We start from the raw sequence: 15,389 nt of genomic DNA on the forward strand, positions 1-15,389 counted from the left end.
CTGGAGGGGGGGGGGTTCTGAGGGAACACGATGCTGCTCTGGGGGACCTGAGGGTCTGAGGCCCTGCTCTGAAGGTCTGAGGGACACCGTCCTGCTCTGGGGCCTGGAAAGACACTACCTTGGGATGGGGACAGTCAGGCCATTTGCTCCTCTAACCCTTGCGCCTGCACTCAGTGCCCACACCTGCTCCACCAGGTGCCCCAGGACCATCGGGGCCAGCCTGACCTCAGCCTGGCCTGAGGGGGTGGTGCAGTGGTCAGAGGGGCCACAAGAGCAGGCCAGGTGTGAGATGGGAGGCACCGAAAGGTAAACTGAGGCGCCAAGGGCAGAACTCTGCCGGGATCACAAGGGGCGGGACAGGCCCTGCACCACCCCCCTCCCTCCATTGAGAAAAAGCTGAATGGGAGGGGGCGGCCCCGGAACCCGCGGGGATGGAAACACGGTTTCCAGGACAACGAGCCGCGAAACGAGACTGACGTCACCGCGGCCCCAGATCACGCGTAGGGAGGCCCAGACCCGGTTCACCCGAAGGGAGAAGGCTCATTGTTGGCTCAGCAACTCGCTTACCTGGAGTCACCAATAGTAGCGCAGATTTGTCGCCTGGAGGCGGGACTTCAGCTTGACTGGGCTGAGTGCGCAGGCGCGAGCGCGGAGGCGCCGCGGCCCCCTCCCTGCACGTCTGCAAACTTGGGGGCGGGAGACGCAGCTCAGGGTCTGACGGCTGCGGCGGGACCTGGACGGAAGAGGGGGTGTAGCTGGGGGCGCTGCACGTGGACCGTGGCACGGGCACGCGCACGTGTACCCCTCTGTGCACGCCCAGGTGTTTCCTGCCTCCCCTTACACCTCCCCGCCCCCGCGTGCCGCACCCCAGGCTTGGTGGGGAGTGGGACTAGGGAATTACACAGGGAGCAGAGGCTCTGGAGCTGAAGCTTTGTCAGAGGCATAGGAATTTGCCAGCAGCAGGAGGGCAAGGTGTCCAGCTCAGCGTGAAGGCCGGCGGCATTTGGGGAGCAGGTGGGAGGGAAAAAGCGTCCCAGAGTCTGTGACTTGAGGGATGACATGGGAGCAGGATACAGGACATAGCAAATCCAGGACGTGCAGGGGGGCGACTGGACCCTCTGCTTGGGCTTGGGAGAGAGCCCAAGGGAGCCAGTGTCCCGGATAGCAGAGGTGGAGACAGGTGGCCGTGCGTGTGTGCGGAAGCAGGAGGGCGGTGACTCTGGTTTTGAAGGCTGGAACTCCACGGTGATGCCTACAGGTGGCTTGGGTCTCACAGAGAGGTGGGAGGTCAGGGGGCCACTGGGAGGGGCAGAGATTTGCAAAGGGAAGAAAGTTCAGAATGACAGTAGGACCCTGAAGGGCTGGGGGGGGCAGGAACTCCACGTGTTACCTGCGTCCTGCCTGGCTGTGGACTCAATCTTGGCCAAGACCCGGAGTCCACTCTGAAAAGGCTACAGTGAACATGGGTGCCTTTGCCAGGTGTGGGTGCATATTGGCAAAACTGTTGGTCTAAGGCTAGACCTTGGGGCTGCCGTGGGAAGAGGGCGGGATGGATTTGCGCAGAAGCTGGCTCTGCACAGGTGTGGCTGCCACCGTGTGAGGAAGCAAGCCTCCATCCAAGGTGGTGACCTCACCAGTGGGCACTGACTGACGGTGACTGTGACGAGGGGGCTGTGGGCGGGTGGGAGGAGGTCACTGTGGGTCATATCTTTCTGCTTTAGGCCAAGTCCTCTGGGGTGGCCAAATGGCCACTTGGAGCCAGCTGCAGGCTTTTGAAATGCCTAGGGCCTAGCTCAGGAGGTGTCTTGGGGAGGGCATTAGGGAGGAGCCACCTGGGAAGCTGCTACCCTGTCAGGGCCTGGCCTGGGCCTGCACCCCAGCGCCAGATGGAGTGCAGGCACGGACACCCCCACCAGGCCTGTGCAGGACCCGCCTCCTCAGGGCGCCATGGGAATGGGAGTTGCTAAGCTGGAGGCTGGGGCCCCCGCCGGTGGCCAATGGCCCAACCCAGGATCTGCCTCCAGCCTGGGAGGCAGACAACTGGCGGCCTCTGGTGTCACCTGGGACAGGGGAGCCGCCCAGCCTCACCTGTGGGGGAGAGGTGGTTGTCACCTGGGGCCTTGCTGCTGACGCTGCCCTCCTGGCTCCCTCTCTCTTTGTCCACCTGTTTTCCTCCCCCTCGGTCTGCCCCCTCCCCTCCATGTGTCTCCCCTCCTCTGCTTCTCTTTTCCTACATCCTTGTGTCTCTTCTACCTCCGTCAGTCCCCCAGCCGCCTCTATTTCTGCCTGTCTCCATCTCTACAGCGGTCGTCTACTTTTATCTGCCCCTGTCCCACCACCTCCTCTCCTGGTCCCTGGCCCCTCCCCTACTTCCGCCCCCTCTTGGGGCCTCCTCCCTCACCCCTTCACATTCCAGCCTCCACGCCCTCCCTGGGGCCAGCTGCAGAGGTGGGTGCATGGGATACACAAGGTGGGCTCTGGGCTGGGTCAGAGGTCAGGGAGGGGGCGGAGTGGAAGGCACCCTTAACCCTTCTGGAATGTGGGTGGGGTCAGCCCCCAAAGGAGGCTGCCACCCCTGAGGCTAGCAGGCAGGTGGGGCTGGCAGCAGGAGACAGGTTAGAACTGCCACGCAACAGATCTCCAGAGGCTAAACACAGCCCCCAACTCACACCCAGGGGCCCCAGCAGCCCATCACACCCAGTGTTGGGTTTACCCAATAAGCAAAGGAAGCACAGGCTTACTTGTGCCTACTTACTAATCTGTAGTGAACAGATTTGTAGAAGTTTGATGTGATGCTCTGACACCCTCAATACCTCCCCTCACCCTGGTGCCCAGGCCTCCGGAGGAAAACCCCCAAATGGAACGTCACAGCCTGTAACTCCAGCTCAGACACACACCCATTGCCATGGAATTGGTTCCGACTCGAAGCAATCCTATCTGACACAGTGAACTGCCCAATAGGGTTTCCAAGGCTGTCAATCTATGGAAGCAGACTGTCTCATCTTTCTCCCATGGAGTGGCTGATGGGTTCAAACCATTGACCTTTTGTTAGCATCCCAATGCTTTAGCCACCGCACCACCAGCGCTTCTTTCAGACACACAGAGACTGCCCCAAAGACAGCACCTTCCCTTAACACAGCCCTTGAGGTGGGAAGGTTCTGCCCACGCCCACAATCTGGCTGCATATGGGAACACTGGCTGCAGACCCTCCTGCAAGTACACTCAGACATGTGCTGCTGCCAGCGTGGCCATCTCCGGTGTGGGTGAGTGTGTGTGTGCCCCATAACTGACTCCATCAAAAAGCCTTTTTATTCCTATTGGAGATTTGAAGGGAGGGGGATTTGAACCCTTTGAGCTTGAAGATGTGCACACTGGCCAATTCTGTGTGGCCACAACATCAAAAAGAAAAAGAAAAACCCAGGTGAACTGGGCACTCCTGGTGGTGGTTCCTGGTGTGGCCAATGCCATACACTGACCCTGTGATGCCCACTTCTCAGATGAAGCAGCTGAGGTCCCGGGAGGGGCCTAGGTGCTATCTCCCCACCTAGCTGGACGCCTGCTCACGGATGCCTCTCGAGGAGTTGTTTGAGGTGCTGGTGAGTCACACGGCAACCTTCTGTACAACAGAATGAAACCTTGCCTGGTCCTGTGCCGTTTCCAGTTGTTGCTATGTTTGAGCCATAGCTGCATGGCTGTGACATTGGGACCCTCGAGGGACCTGGTTTGTGGCTGAGCAATGTGGTCCATTTGCATGCACTGCGTGGAGACTCATGTCTGTTGGAACGTCGGTGCCGTGCAGGCGCATGGGGTGTGGACCTGTGCTGCTACGCATACCTGCTGCGTGCACAGGCATCTCGATGCATGTCTGATCTGCCCCTGAGCCCTTGCTACTGGCCCAGGAGCAGCAGGGGCCTCTCTCCATTTGTCCCACCCTAACATTGCCATGGTGACCACCACAGCCCAGGTAGGGGCCCTTCTGCAGCTCTGCTTGCGGGGATCCTGCATGTGTGGCTCCATGCAAAGCATGTGGCCCCACGGTCGTATGAGTGGACAGGACCTGGTGGTACAGGGTCTCCTCCTGCCCCTGGGAGGGAGGGAGGAGCTGTGGCTGAGCCACAACATGTGACGCTGAACAGGGTGGGGGCTCTGGACCCTGCCCTACCCCCAGTCTCAGACATCTGCTGGGTTGTCCCGAGCCCCCACGCAGCGCAGCCACCAGCCTAGGCATGCCTCTGGGGGCTTCTGTGCGCGCCTGTGCTCCCATATTCCACAGACACTTAGCGCGCACTGTGTACGCCAGTCGCCGAGGGTTCTGGTGCTGGTCGTCTGCTCCGCCGTCTGCATTTGCCTCACTTCCTGCCTCCGTGTCCCTCGGTCCCAGGCCCCTCCATGATAGCTCCCTGGGGTGTCATGAGGGCAGAAGGAGCAAGCACCTGTGGCCAGGGGCATTTACCTGTGTGTGTGGGCGTCGCTGTGTGTGGCTGGTGTGTCCTCGCTCTCACGTTCCCCCATCGGTTGTCACGTTCGGGGCGGGTTGCAGTGCATGTACTTGGTGGGGCTGCAGCTCCTGTGTGCCACCCAGCAGGAGGCTGAGAGCTGATGTGCCTGTGACTGTACACTGCAGGTATGCTGCAGGGACACGTGGGTGGACATGTATGGTGTGTCTACAGGATGTGTGTGCTGGGGCATCCCTCTGCCCCCCTCAGCTGGAACGCTGGGAGCAGATGGCCCTCTTCCCAAGTGTCCACATTCCTGAGCCCTGACTCAGGCCTGTGGGGAGGGGCTGAGCCACTCCCCTGGGCCCAAGCCCTCTTCTAACACAGAGACCTCGCCAAGGAACCGGTGGGAAACTGAGGCCAGGTGCAGCCTTGTTTGGGCTCTCCTGTGTAATAGAGGCCTGGGCACCTGAGCTCCTAGGAAAGTGCATGCTGCGGGTGGGAGCTGGGGGAGGGGCAGGTCTGACCCTCGCTCAGGGGTTTTCGGGCCTCTGGCTCTCTCTTCCACTCTCTTGAGGCCCTGGCTGCTGCTGACACACAGTACGTGTGCCCACTGCGGGGCATGAGTCAGCCACAGGCACGGTACATGTGGTACCTGCCTTCTTGCGTCCGGCACACAGCCCTGTCCTCGTCTGCTCCGCTGTGCAAGTCCCAATTGCGAAGTTACGTGTGGCTAGGAGCACATATAACGCCACGCAAACATGAGTACACGCTCCCATGCTAACGTGTTCCCGTGTCCGCATTATGCACACACTACGAGTTACCTGGGTGCGTGTGCCCGCTCTCGCACACACACGGTCCTGTTTCTCCTTCAGTGTGCCCGTGAGTCCCCTGCCCACGGGCGCACGTGTGCATGCACGCACATCTGGCAGTGCTCGCAGCCCCTCTCCACGTCCCCGCAACCCCACCCTGGCTCCCAGCCCCGCGGATCCGGGGTCCTGCTGCTCCTTCCTGCCAGGCAGCAGCCAGGTGCCCTGTCTGGCCCACACTCGGCCGGCAGGGGCGCTAATTACTCGGCCCTAGGATCCCCCCACGCGCCTTTCATCCTGGCGCGCCAGACCCAGGCCAGACGCTCATTACGCCTCCCGCCCGGTTATTAGCCGAGTGGGGGGAGGCCAGGCGTCCAGCCTGCCTGGCCCGCGGGGTAGGAGGTGCATCTCCGCCCCCGTTTCCATGGCGACACTGCGCAGTAGGTGGGAGTGGGGTGGGGCGGGTGCCTGCAGGCTGCGGGGGAGGGTGGCTGGGGAAGGGGCGGGTTTGTGAATGGGCCGCTGGCCCTGCAAGACCGACGGGGAGTGGGAGACCTCGTGCATGCTGCCCATCGTAGTCGCGCAGGGCGGGGAATAGCGTCCCTGCCCAGGCTTTTCGGAGCCCCGACCCCTCACGCTCAGGCACAGGAGGGAGTGGAGACGGTGCGCGAGGCCACCCCCTGTGTCCAGGTGCCCGATTGCCCACGCCTAGCAGGGTTGCGCGAGGACAGAGGTCCGCTCAGTGGCTGTCCGGGGCCGGTGGGAACTGGGAGTGCAAGGAGGACCCTTCTTCCACGTTCGCACCCCAACTCCCGGGACTGCCCCGTAGGGCCTGAAACCCAGAGCAGAATCGGAGGGCCTAGCCAGGGTGTCAGGCTGAAGCACCAGCGCCCCCTCGTGTCCGCGATGCACCGCTCACCCCGCTGCCGGGTCCCGTGTGGTGCAGGGGATGAAAGTGGTCTCACCTCCTGAGAGCCCCCAAAGGGACACGCAGGGACGGTCATGGGTTGACACCGAGTAACAGGTGCACACAGACACGGGTAACCACGGAGACCAAGTACCCTGACAGGTATACACCTGAGACAGGTACAAATGCTGATGCATGTAGGGGCAGGTACCTACAGTGAGTTAGTTACAGGTGCACGCCAACGTGAGAACGCAGGAAGAATAGGGTGCCCACAGAATACCCTTAGTCGTGTACACATGAGCACACGGCATTGGCTGGTAGTGAGCGCCTAATAACTGTGTACTGGCAGGATGAATGAATGAATGAATGAATGGGCCTGCGTGTCACAGAACCAGGAACTGGCACAGATGCAGACCCAGAGGAGAACGGGGGTGGGGGCTGGCAGAGGAGGATCCTGGGCTCCTGTGGCCTGGTTTGGGGCCGGAGGCAGTGACATCTGGCTTTGCTGGGGCTTGCAGATCAGAAAGGGTGGGCTTACATTGCTCCTGCCTTGCCAAGTTGCTTTCCTGGGGCTCCAATGTGTGCCCCCCCCAACTGAGCCGTGGGAGGGAGAACTGAGTGGAGCGGTTTCGCCCTGTTCCTTGTAATAACCACTCTGCGTGAGGGGCTGATGCAGACGCTACTGCTGCTCACAGGGAGCTGCATGGGGGAGGGGGCTATGGCATGGGGTTTCTGGGGGGGGGCAGGGATGAGTCACACAGCTGCTGTCTGGGAAAAGGATGAGCGGATGAGGGGTCTGGGCGACCTTGGCCCTGGAGACATGTCCCTGCCCTTGTCTCCTGTGAGAGTCAGCAAGACTGGGCCTGGAGAGGGATCAGCATAGAGTGGGGGTTGATTTTGTTCCACAACTACCCCCCAGTCATCTACACGGGGGCCTGCTCTCCCAGTGCTTTCTGGGGACAGGGCTCCATCTTGGGTCTCTGGTTTGGGCAGGTAGGGTCTCTGAACCAGTTTTTCCCACCCCCAGCAGGGAAGACCATGGCCGGGGAGGGGCAGATAGTGGCCACAAAGGAGACCCCACAGTCCTTCAGACTCCCTGGGAGCAGTCTTGGGGGTGAGGATCCTTGCAAAGCTGGTTCCCATTATGGTTGAGGTCTTGGGACCCTCCATGTCCCCCAGAGCCAGGCTTAACGTGAGATGTCTTTAGAAAGACGGGACAATACCAGGACAGTGTTGGAGAGGACCCTTCCCTTCAGTGGGTTGTGAGTTGGGTTGCAAGTATACAGAAATTTAGGTGTGCAGAACTGTAACATTGTTGTGTTGTCGCTGGCTGGGGGGCAGAAGAACTGCATGATGGGAGGGGCTCCTGGATGCTGAACTGAACTTTGGGATGCAGTGGAGTCTTGAGGGCTGAACTGATCGGTGGGCTTGGGGTGAGATGTGGGAGATGCAAGGAGCATGGGTGAAGTCAGGGTTAGGTGGGGAGCAAGTTGGAGTTTTTGAGCAAACTGGGTCGGCTGAAGTTAGGGTGCCAACCAGTAAGAATTAGCGTGGTGGTGAATACTGGGGAGAGGCTGAATGGTGGGGCTTGGGTGGGTATTGGGGTCGGTTGCATAAAGTGCAGTATCCAGGAGCGTTGAGGTTCGAGTACTGGTTATAGATACCGGTTTTGTTGGTAAAAGGTTCAAATAAACTTTAGGTGTCTAGGGCTGGCGTTTTGTCGAGGGTGGGGACCCAGGTGAAGTCAGTATGTCGGAATTATTGGAGCACAGCCAAGGCCGGGGTTCGGGCAACGCCAGGGGTAGGCTCTGGGCACTTGGAAGAGGTGGCCTGAGGCCTCTTTGTTTCCGCAGGCGGGGGACGGGCGTGAGGAAGTGGGTCAGCTCCGCCCTCCAACTCGGCCCCGCCTCTGCCTGAGCGGGCGGGGACTGCGGACCGGAAACGCCCCCGCCAATCACTGTGCCGGGCTCCAGTGCGAAGCAAAGGGGCAGGGCAGAAATAGTCCCCACCCCTCATCTCATGAATATGAGGTGCGCCACGGCGCCTGGTGCCTCGGATTGGCTCGCGCGGCGCAGGGGGCGGGTTCGGGGCGGGGCTCTGCGACGGAGTATATAAGACAGGGCTGCGGGGCGCCCCCCCCTCACTCGCGCTTTAGGAGGCTCGGGTCGTTCTGCTGTGCTGTCTTCCCGCCTGCGTCAGGGACCTGCCCGGCTCAGTGGTGAGGGCCCTGGCGGCGACGGCTCCGAGGAGCCCGAGACGGCGGACGGCCTGAGGCCGGCAGGCGAGGCAGTGCCGCGGCGGCACGCCCCTGGGCGGGTCGGAGGCCGGGGCGGGCCCGGGGTGGAGTCCGCCCCGCCGGCGGTGAGGGGCAGCGGGTGACGGGCCCGAGTGGCAGTGGCCAAGGGGCGGCCTCCTGCGGGCGAGGGGCCGCCGGCGAACGGGCGCTGCCGCAAAATGGCGGCCACGGTCTCGAAGCTGCGCCCAGCGAAATGGCGGGAGTGCCGAGTGCCCGGATGTAGTGGCGCAGGGCGCGCGCGGGGCGCATGCGCGCGGGCGAGGGCGGGCACGACAGTGTCACGTGATCCTCACCGCCTCCTGGTCTGGGCCTCTAAAACTGGGAGTGCCCAGTGAGTGGACCACGCTCCCAACCAACCCCTGCCAGGGCTCGCGGAGCTTCAGTTTCCCCATTGGGAACGAATGAGGGAAAAGAAACCCTTATAATGTCATTCTCTTCTTCTTGACACGTCACGCCCCCAGTTTGGGTCCCAGTTTTAGAACCTCACGTTTCCAAGTTACCTTGTGATCTTTGTTCGAAGGCTTTTGCTCACAGCTTATATGTGAATTGTTTTAAGTCAGCACTCCCTACTCCCCAAAATGGCCGGCTCGCCTGGATATCAGGTTCCCAAAGTGAAGCCCAGGCCTCTTGGCTCCCTGGGGACCCGTTTGCCTCGTGGGCGAACCCCCAGCTCCCTGTGGAGGGCCTGTTTATAATGTTGGCTCGGTTTCTGGCCCATGAGCTGATGAAACAGTCCTGCCTCTTGGGATGCCGACTGCAGTTAGCAAAGCACTTTCCCACCCAGCAGTTTACAGTTCGTGTCCTTGGGTAGCTAAGATAGAAGGTAGCGCTATTTGCAACTGGGAGGAACTGGGATGCAGGCCTTCTGGGGGCCCTCAGGGTCGTGAAAGAGGCCTCGAAAGTGTTCCCAGAAGCTTCTCTCTGTTGTTCAGTGGTAAGGAGAGGCAGGGAAACAGGGTGTGATTCTTGGGGGGAGGGGATGCAAAGGCGTCAGGTGATAACAGGGCATATTTGAGTTTGGAAGCTTTGGGATGTGGAAGAAGTTGGGTAACAGTTTTGTCCTTGTCTTTGAGTCTTTGGGTCCAAGTACAAGTCACTTGTACAAAATAAGCTGGGGGTGGGGTGGGGCAGGGTGTATGTAGTGTAGCCCTGGGAGATTTAAACGGCGTTTGCGACAGGCAACCATGGCATCGGACGAAGGCAAGCTTTTCGTTGGAGGGCTGAGTTTTGACACCAATGAGCAGTCGCTGGAGCAGGTCTTCTCAAAGTATGGACAGATCTCTGAAGGTGAAGGTGGAGCTGGGGTGGGGCGGGGCAGGGCAGCATGTGCTGCTGGGTGCTGACCTCGGAACTTTCCCTGTCCAGTGGTGGTTGTGAAAGATAGGGAGACCCAGCGATCACGGGGCTTTGGATTTGTCACCTTCGAGAACATCGATGACGCCAAGGACGCCATGATGGCCATGAACGGGAAGGTGAGGAGTCCAGACTGGTGCAGTCCCCTCCCTGGGCTGGGCAGTGGGTGGGGTAGCATGGAGCCTGAGCTGGGTGGTTTCTGTGTTCCAGTCTGTAGATGGGCGACAGATTCGAGTGGACCAGGCGGGCAAGTCATCTGACAATCGCTCCCGAGGGTACCGAGGTGGCTCTGCTGGGGGCCGGGGCTTCTTCCGTGGGGGCCGAGGCCGGGGCCGTGGGTTCTCCAGAGGTGAGTGGCACATGGGGTCCTAGGAGGCATGGCAGGTTCTGCTGGTGAAAGTGAAAACCCATCCCCTTTTCTCCACCCTTTTATCCATAGGAGGAGGGGACCGAGGCTATGGGGGTAGCCGGTTTGAGTCCCGGAGTGGGGGCTATGGAGGGTCCAGAGACTACTACGGCAGGTGAGGAGCAAGTCCATGGTGTCTGGGTGTGGGGACAGCATTTCCTAGCAGAGAAGTTACAGGTGAGATGAAGTGGCACCATCGGGGAACGAGGGGTCCTACGACTGACACCTGCAGGCATGGAGGTCCCAAAAGGCACTTGTGTGCTGCTAGGAACTCAGGGTCCCTTATAGTGGCCAGCCACCCTGGCAGGTGTCAGTCTGGCTTCAGATCACGCCTGCCTTTCTGCAGCCGGAGTCAGGGCGGCGGCTATGGTGACCGGAGCTCGGGTGGGTCCTACAGAGACAGCTACGACAGCTATGGTAAGTCATGCTCTGAGGGCGCCACGCTGCTGTGGCCCGCAGTGGGAGCCCGGTGCGCCTTGGTGGCCTTTGGCAGCGCCTTGGGCGCCACGCTCAGACCTCGTCACTCTGCTTGCCCGTAATGAACAGTCTGTCCTGCCACAAAGCAGAAAAGCAAAAGCAAACTGACCTAAAAGCAAGGGCAAGTGAGGCCGAGAGGTCTCCCCCACGTGCATGTGCGGCCCGGCCCGCGCCCTCAGCTCGGGGGGGTTGGTGCTCTCAGGCCACAGGCCGCGCCCTCCAGGGCCAGCCAGGGGTGAGGAATGCTCCACTGTTGCTGCTTCGGTGCCTTGACACTGTGCCTGCTTCTTGTCCTCAGCTACACACAACGAGTAAAAATCCTTCCTGCTCAAGATCGTCCTTCCAATGGCCGTATATTTAAAGATTTTGGGAGCTTCGCTGAATCGTTAATGTGTAGTGAACACACCTTGTATTTCCACTTTCGTAGTCCTTTCAGTTGTGATCTTGTCAAGCACAGCCTGACAGCTTCTGACCCTGAGGGCCCAGTTCTAGAGTTTTCTTTTTGAGGCAGCCCTGTCCGTTTTTAAAGGTTTTGAAAGCATCTGGAAAGCACTTCAGATTTTAATGTTTCCTTTTTCTCATGAGCCATGAGTTTTGTTTTTCCAAATGGTTGAGGGTTGTGGGTTTCATGTTTTGTGAGGGGTTGTGCAGTTGTTCTTGGCACGTGGCCCGTGAAGTTGGGCGCCTCTATGCACTTCCCTATGAGATCGAAAGGACTCTGATCCACTCTTTATCAGAAGCTGAGCAAACTGGGGCTTTTTTTCAGACTCTGCAACGTTGTGAGTGTAGCAGGGCAGGACACAGCTCCAGGGGCACGGCGGCCCCAGGTCTGCCCCAGGCGCTGCCCATCTGTCCCACCTGCACAGACGTGCCTCACTTGCTGTAAACGCTACAGTAGACTCTCAGATGTCCCGAGAGGTTCTTGAAAGTGTTTATTTATATTGTCCTTTTTTACTGGAAGACGTATGCATATCCCATCGATGTTGTATTTGAAGTGGTTAAGGAATTCTTGTATGCAGTTCTCTTTGGCTTTACGAAGCCGATTAAAAGACCGTCTGAAACGAACCTTGCTCTGATAATCTCCCTTTCATTGCACAATACACCGTGCTGTGGCCTGCGGCAGCCGGCCCAGCAGTCAGGCAGAGTAAGCACAGGCCGCAGAGAGCTAGCCAAGAGGAGCAAGTAGACTGACAGTCGACAGCCACCAGTCTGGGCTAGGTGAGGAGGTGGGTGACGGGCGTGGGCAGCACAGACTGCAGGGCAGCCCTGAGGGCTCCTGGCGGTGCAGCCAGAGGGCTCGGAGGGCTGGGCAGCACAGCGGGACTGACATGGACGGGCAGGCCCCCGATGCTGACTTGACGACCACAGGCCGGCCAGGCCCGCAGCGTGGGCAGCCCCAGGGCCCCAGACTGACCGCTGTGAGTAGCTAGCCTGCCGTTGCTTGACAAGTTCTGAGCGTTCTCTGCTAGCCTATGGAAGCTGCCGCCCCTTGGAGGACAGAAGTGTTGTGCGCCCAACAGAACCCTCTGAGACGAAGGCTGCTTCCTTGGCTAGCTCATATGTGGAAATAGCCCTGTAATTCGAGGTAACTCCTTTCGCTCGTGTCCGCATCCCTCTTGTCGAGAGCTCATTTTGAGTAACTTTATGTGCCCGGGGAATATTCCTTTGACTGGCTTTTGGTTTTCCTGTTACTTTTTTTTTTGATTTTTAAGTGGAGCTGGAACTAAAATTGCCTGGCCCCAACTGCCTGCCCTCCTGCCCGCGCCAGGCAGGTGGCCTGGGCAGTCACCTCATCAGTAGGCACGACCCCTGAGCAGGATCGGAGACCACCGAACGCCCTGTTGGGGTTTCTGTGCATCCACTGACCATCTTCTCCAGCCTCCTGAGCCACTCTCCTGTAGCTTCCTGTCATGTCTTGTTGCTGCCATTCAATTCTTTCCCCCGGAGCCACAGTGATCTCTAGCCACTCCTTCCCACGTGGGCAGTTGGCTCTGTTTAAGGGTGGACGTGGCATTGGCCGCATCAGAGGTGTAAGCCCTCTGGGCACGCTTACCTATGAGGGTGTACCTGTGATACGATGGGCCTGGTGGCTAGCTTTGAGACCCTCATAGGTGGTGTGGAAGGTTCTGGGAGGTAGGGAGGGCAGCTGTGAGCCCTGGCCTGGACACAGGAGTAACACTTGTTTGCTTTGACAGGTTGAAGGGGCATAAGCCAGAAGTCAGAAGAGGAGATGAAAGTGGCCACAGCCTTGAGTCCCAGGAGGGATGGGCCCAGAGTGGTTTCCCAGGGGAGCAAGAACCAGAGATACAGCTGCATGCAGCTGGCCTATCCTCGTGAGTGCAGGGCCCAGGCCTGGTCCAACTCAGCTGCCGGCGAGTGCCTTGCTGGGGGTGTGGTTTGGGCAGGGGACTCCTCACCCCCTCGTTTTTCTGCAGGTGTTTCATCGGAGGCCTGGGCTCTATCTCCACAGTCTTGGGACAGGCCTCAGGGTGTTGGCAGCTCGAGGTGGGATGGCACTTGGAGGGTCAGACTGGAATAAAGGGCCACCTGTGCATTCTGATGTGTTTGTCTTTGGTCCAGGAGTATGGGCAGGGGGGCACAGGAGGGATGGACTATCCAAGTGGAGTGATGCCTGGGTGTGCAGAGAACAGGGGCTACACCACTGCGTCATCTGAGACTGGAAGGTGCTGGGGGGCAAGACCTGCAGGGAGTCCCACAGGCCTGGGATGACGGGCTCCCAGGGCACGGTTGGTGTTGGGAGTTCTGGGGTGCTTGAGTCTTCCGTGGACTTGGTGGCCTTGAGTGAGCCTCTGGTTCTGCTCTTCCCCTTGCCACCATATCAGGGCTCTGTTTGCCTGATTGGATGGGAAGGGTGGGGGCAGCAGGCCCAGAGCCCTTGTCATAAGACTGGCCACAGGTTAGGCCCTGTCCCTCCTGTCCCCACTAGGCTGGGGGAGTTGGCACTTTCAATGTCTCAACGATGTCAGGGAGGAGCAGCACAGTAGGTGCTGTTTCCTTGGAGTTGGCCAGCTGTCTTGCCCCCTCTTCAGGAGCTGCAGCCCTAGCTGGCCCCAAAGGCATGTGTCTTTAGGCTTAGTTGGGCCCTGTCCTGGGAAAGCCCAACCCCTAGAGTCCCACAGCATCCATAGTGGAGTAGGGAGTTGGCACAGCCCGGTGTTTTGCAGCATGCCACCTTGAGGCAGGAGGGCCTTGTCCTTGAACCTGTTCCTCAGAGCACACCTGAGGTGCTTGCTGGGCCCTTGTCTCTGCCCGAGTGCCCCACTACAGGGCAGCTGGTGCTCACTGCCTGTACCACTTGATGGTATTGTTGCCCTGTTCCCAGATGAGGAGACTGACTTCTCGGGGAGACTGCTCTCAACACTTGAGAGTTTAGGTGCTTCCTGTGAGGATGTGGCAGAGCTCCGCCTGGAGAGCGGGTGGCTTGGGCAGTCACCTCATCAGTAGGCACGACCCCTGAGCAGGATCCGAGACCACCAAACACCCTGTTGGGGTTTCTGTGCATCCACTGACCATCTTCTCCAGCCTCCTGAGCCACTCTCCTGTAGCTTCCTGTCATGTCTTGTTGCTGCCATTCAATTCTTTTCCCCGGAGTCACAGTGATCCCTAGTGATTGTGTGATTGAGGTGGGCCTGTGCCTCCTTCCATCCAGTCCCCAGCCTTTCATCGCCGCTGACCTCTGTCAGAGGGTTCTGATGATGGGCTTGGGTTTCTCTCTTCTACAGAAATTAAACCTGAGAAGAGAAACTGAGGGATTTGGGAGGGTTTTGCATACCCCCCTTCAGGCTTTTTGCCTCACCCCTGCCTGAGGTCTGTTGCTGGCCAGCTAGTTCCTTTTCCAAGAACACCTTTGGGGCCAGCTTTTCTGATGCTGAGATTCTTGGGGTGTCCAGCTCCACAGGGTGGGACCTGCCTTTGGGGCCTGCAGGCTAGGTGCAGGGGGGCTGCTGATCCTGGCCAGGAAGTGCCCAGATGCTCTAGAAGGACGGGGCGCAATGTCGTGTGACATTGGTACCTGGGAAAATGGGCTTAGCAGAAGGAAGGGCCATGCCCAGGTCCCCAAAGTCGTCTGCGAGGCGCTACGAGGAGAATATTGAGAGTGAGTGTGAGTGTGTGTGTGTCTGTTGGGCCGAGGGAAATTGTTGCGTAGGGCTCTCTGGGTAACGCCCAGGGTGAAACGAGGTAGTAGGGGCCGGGCGGGGCTGGGGTTGAAGGCGGGGAGCTTCCGGGCGTCGAGCCCCGCCTCTCGCGGGCCATTGGCCTGCACCGCCCCCACGCCAGTATGAGTGACAGCCGCTCACGAGAAGGGCGCCACCACTGTTTCCGCCGGGCCATGGGGCCGCGCGTGGTGTTACCGCTCCCGTTGCTGCTGCTGGCTCTGCTATTAGCACTGCTGTGTGGAACCCAGGGGGCCACGGACACGACTCTCATCGCGAACACGCTCTCTCCGCCACCTGTCGTGACGAACGGGAGCCAGCCGAGTTCACCGCACAATGGCACGCACCCACTGAGCTCGCCAGGTTCTCCGCTACTTCGCTCTTTCTACGTGCTCACCGGCCTCAGCAGCCTGGCTGCGCTTTACTTCCTCATCCGGGCCTTCAGGTGCGTCCGGCGCACGCTGCTGCCGCCTTCAAGAGGCCAATCAGTGCTCTCTTTGTGCGTCACATGCTGGATCGCGGGCCCGGGG

The 15,389-nt window shown here is 59.7% G+C and overlaps 2 protein-coding genes across 2 annotated transcripts in view; both read left to right on the plus strand.

Annotated features, from left to right (window-relative positions):
* The first annotated feature begins 9,632 nt into the window (after window positions 1-9,632).
* LOC103208856 (cold inducible RNA binding protein) lies at window positions 9,633-10,999 on the plus strand. Its single transcript, XM_007954597.2, is given in 6 exon segments — window positions 9,633-9,735; window positions 9,814-9,920; window positions 10,012-10,150; window positions 10,241-10,322; window positions 10,554-10,743; window positions 10,745-10,999. Coding segments are annotated over 6 exon segments (876 nt in total).
* A 4,036-nt stretch (window positions 11,000-15,035) lies between these two features.
* The window catches only part of FAM174C (family with sequence similarity 174 member C), a 2,321-nt gene continuing 1,967 nt past the window's right edge, over window positions 15,036-15,389 (plus strand). Inside the window, exon 1 of the mRNA XM_007954598.1 lies at window positions 15,036-15,304. Coding sequence (XP_007952789.1) covers window positions 15,036-15,304 — 269 coding nt within the window. The remainder of the gene's footprint in view (window positions 15,305-15,389) is intronic.

Source organism: Orycteropus afer, unplaced genomic scaffold (genome assembly GCF_000298275.1).
Source record: "Orycteropus afer afer isolate SDZICR_OR568_19922 unplaced genomic scaffold, OryAfe1.0 scaffold00466, whole genome shotgun sequence".
NCBI classification, from domain to species: Eukaryota; Metazoa; Chordata; class Mammalia; order Tubulidentata; family Orycteropodidae; genus Orycteropus; species Orycteropus afer.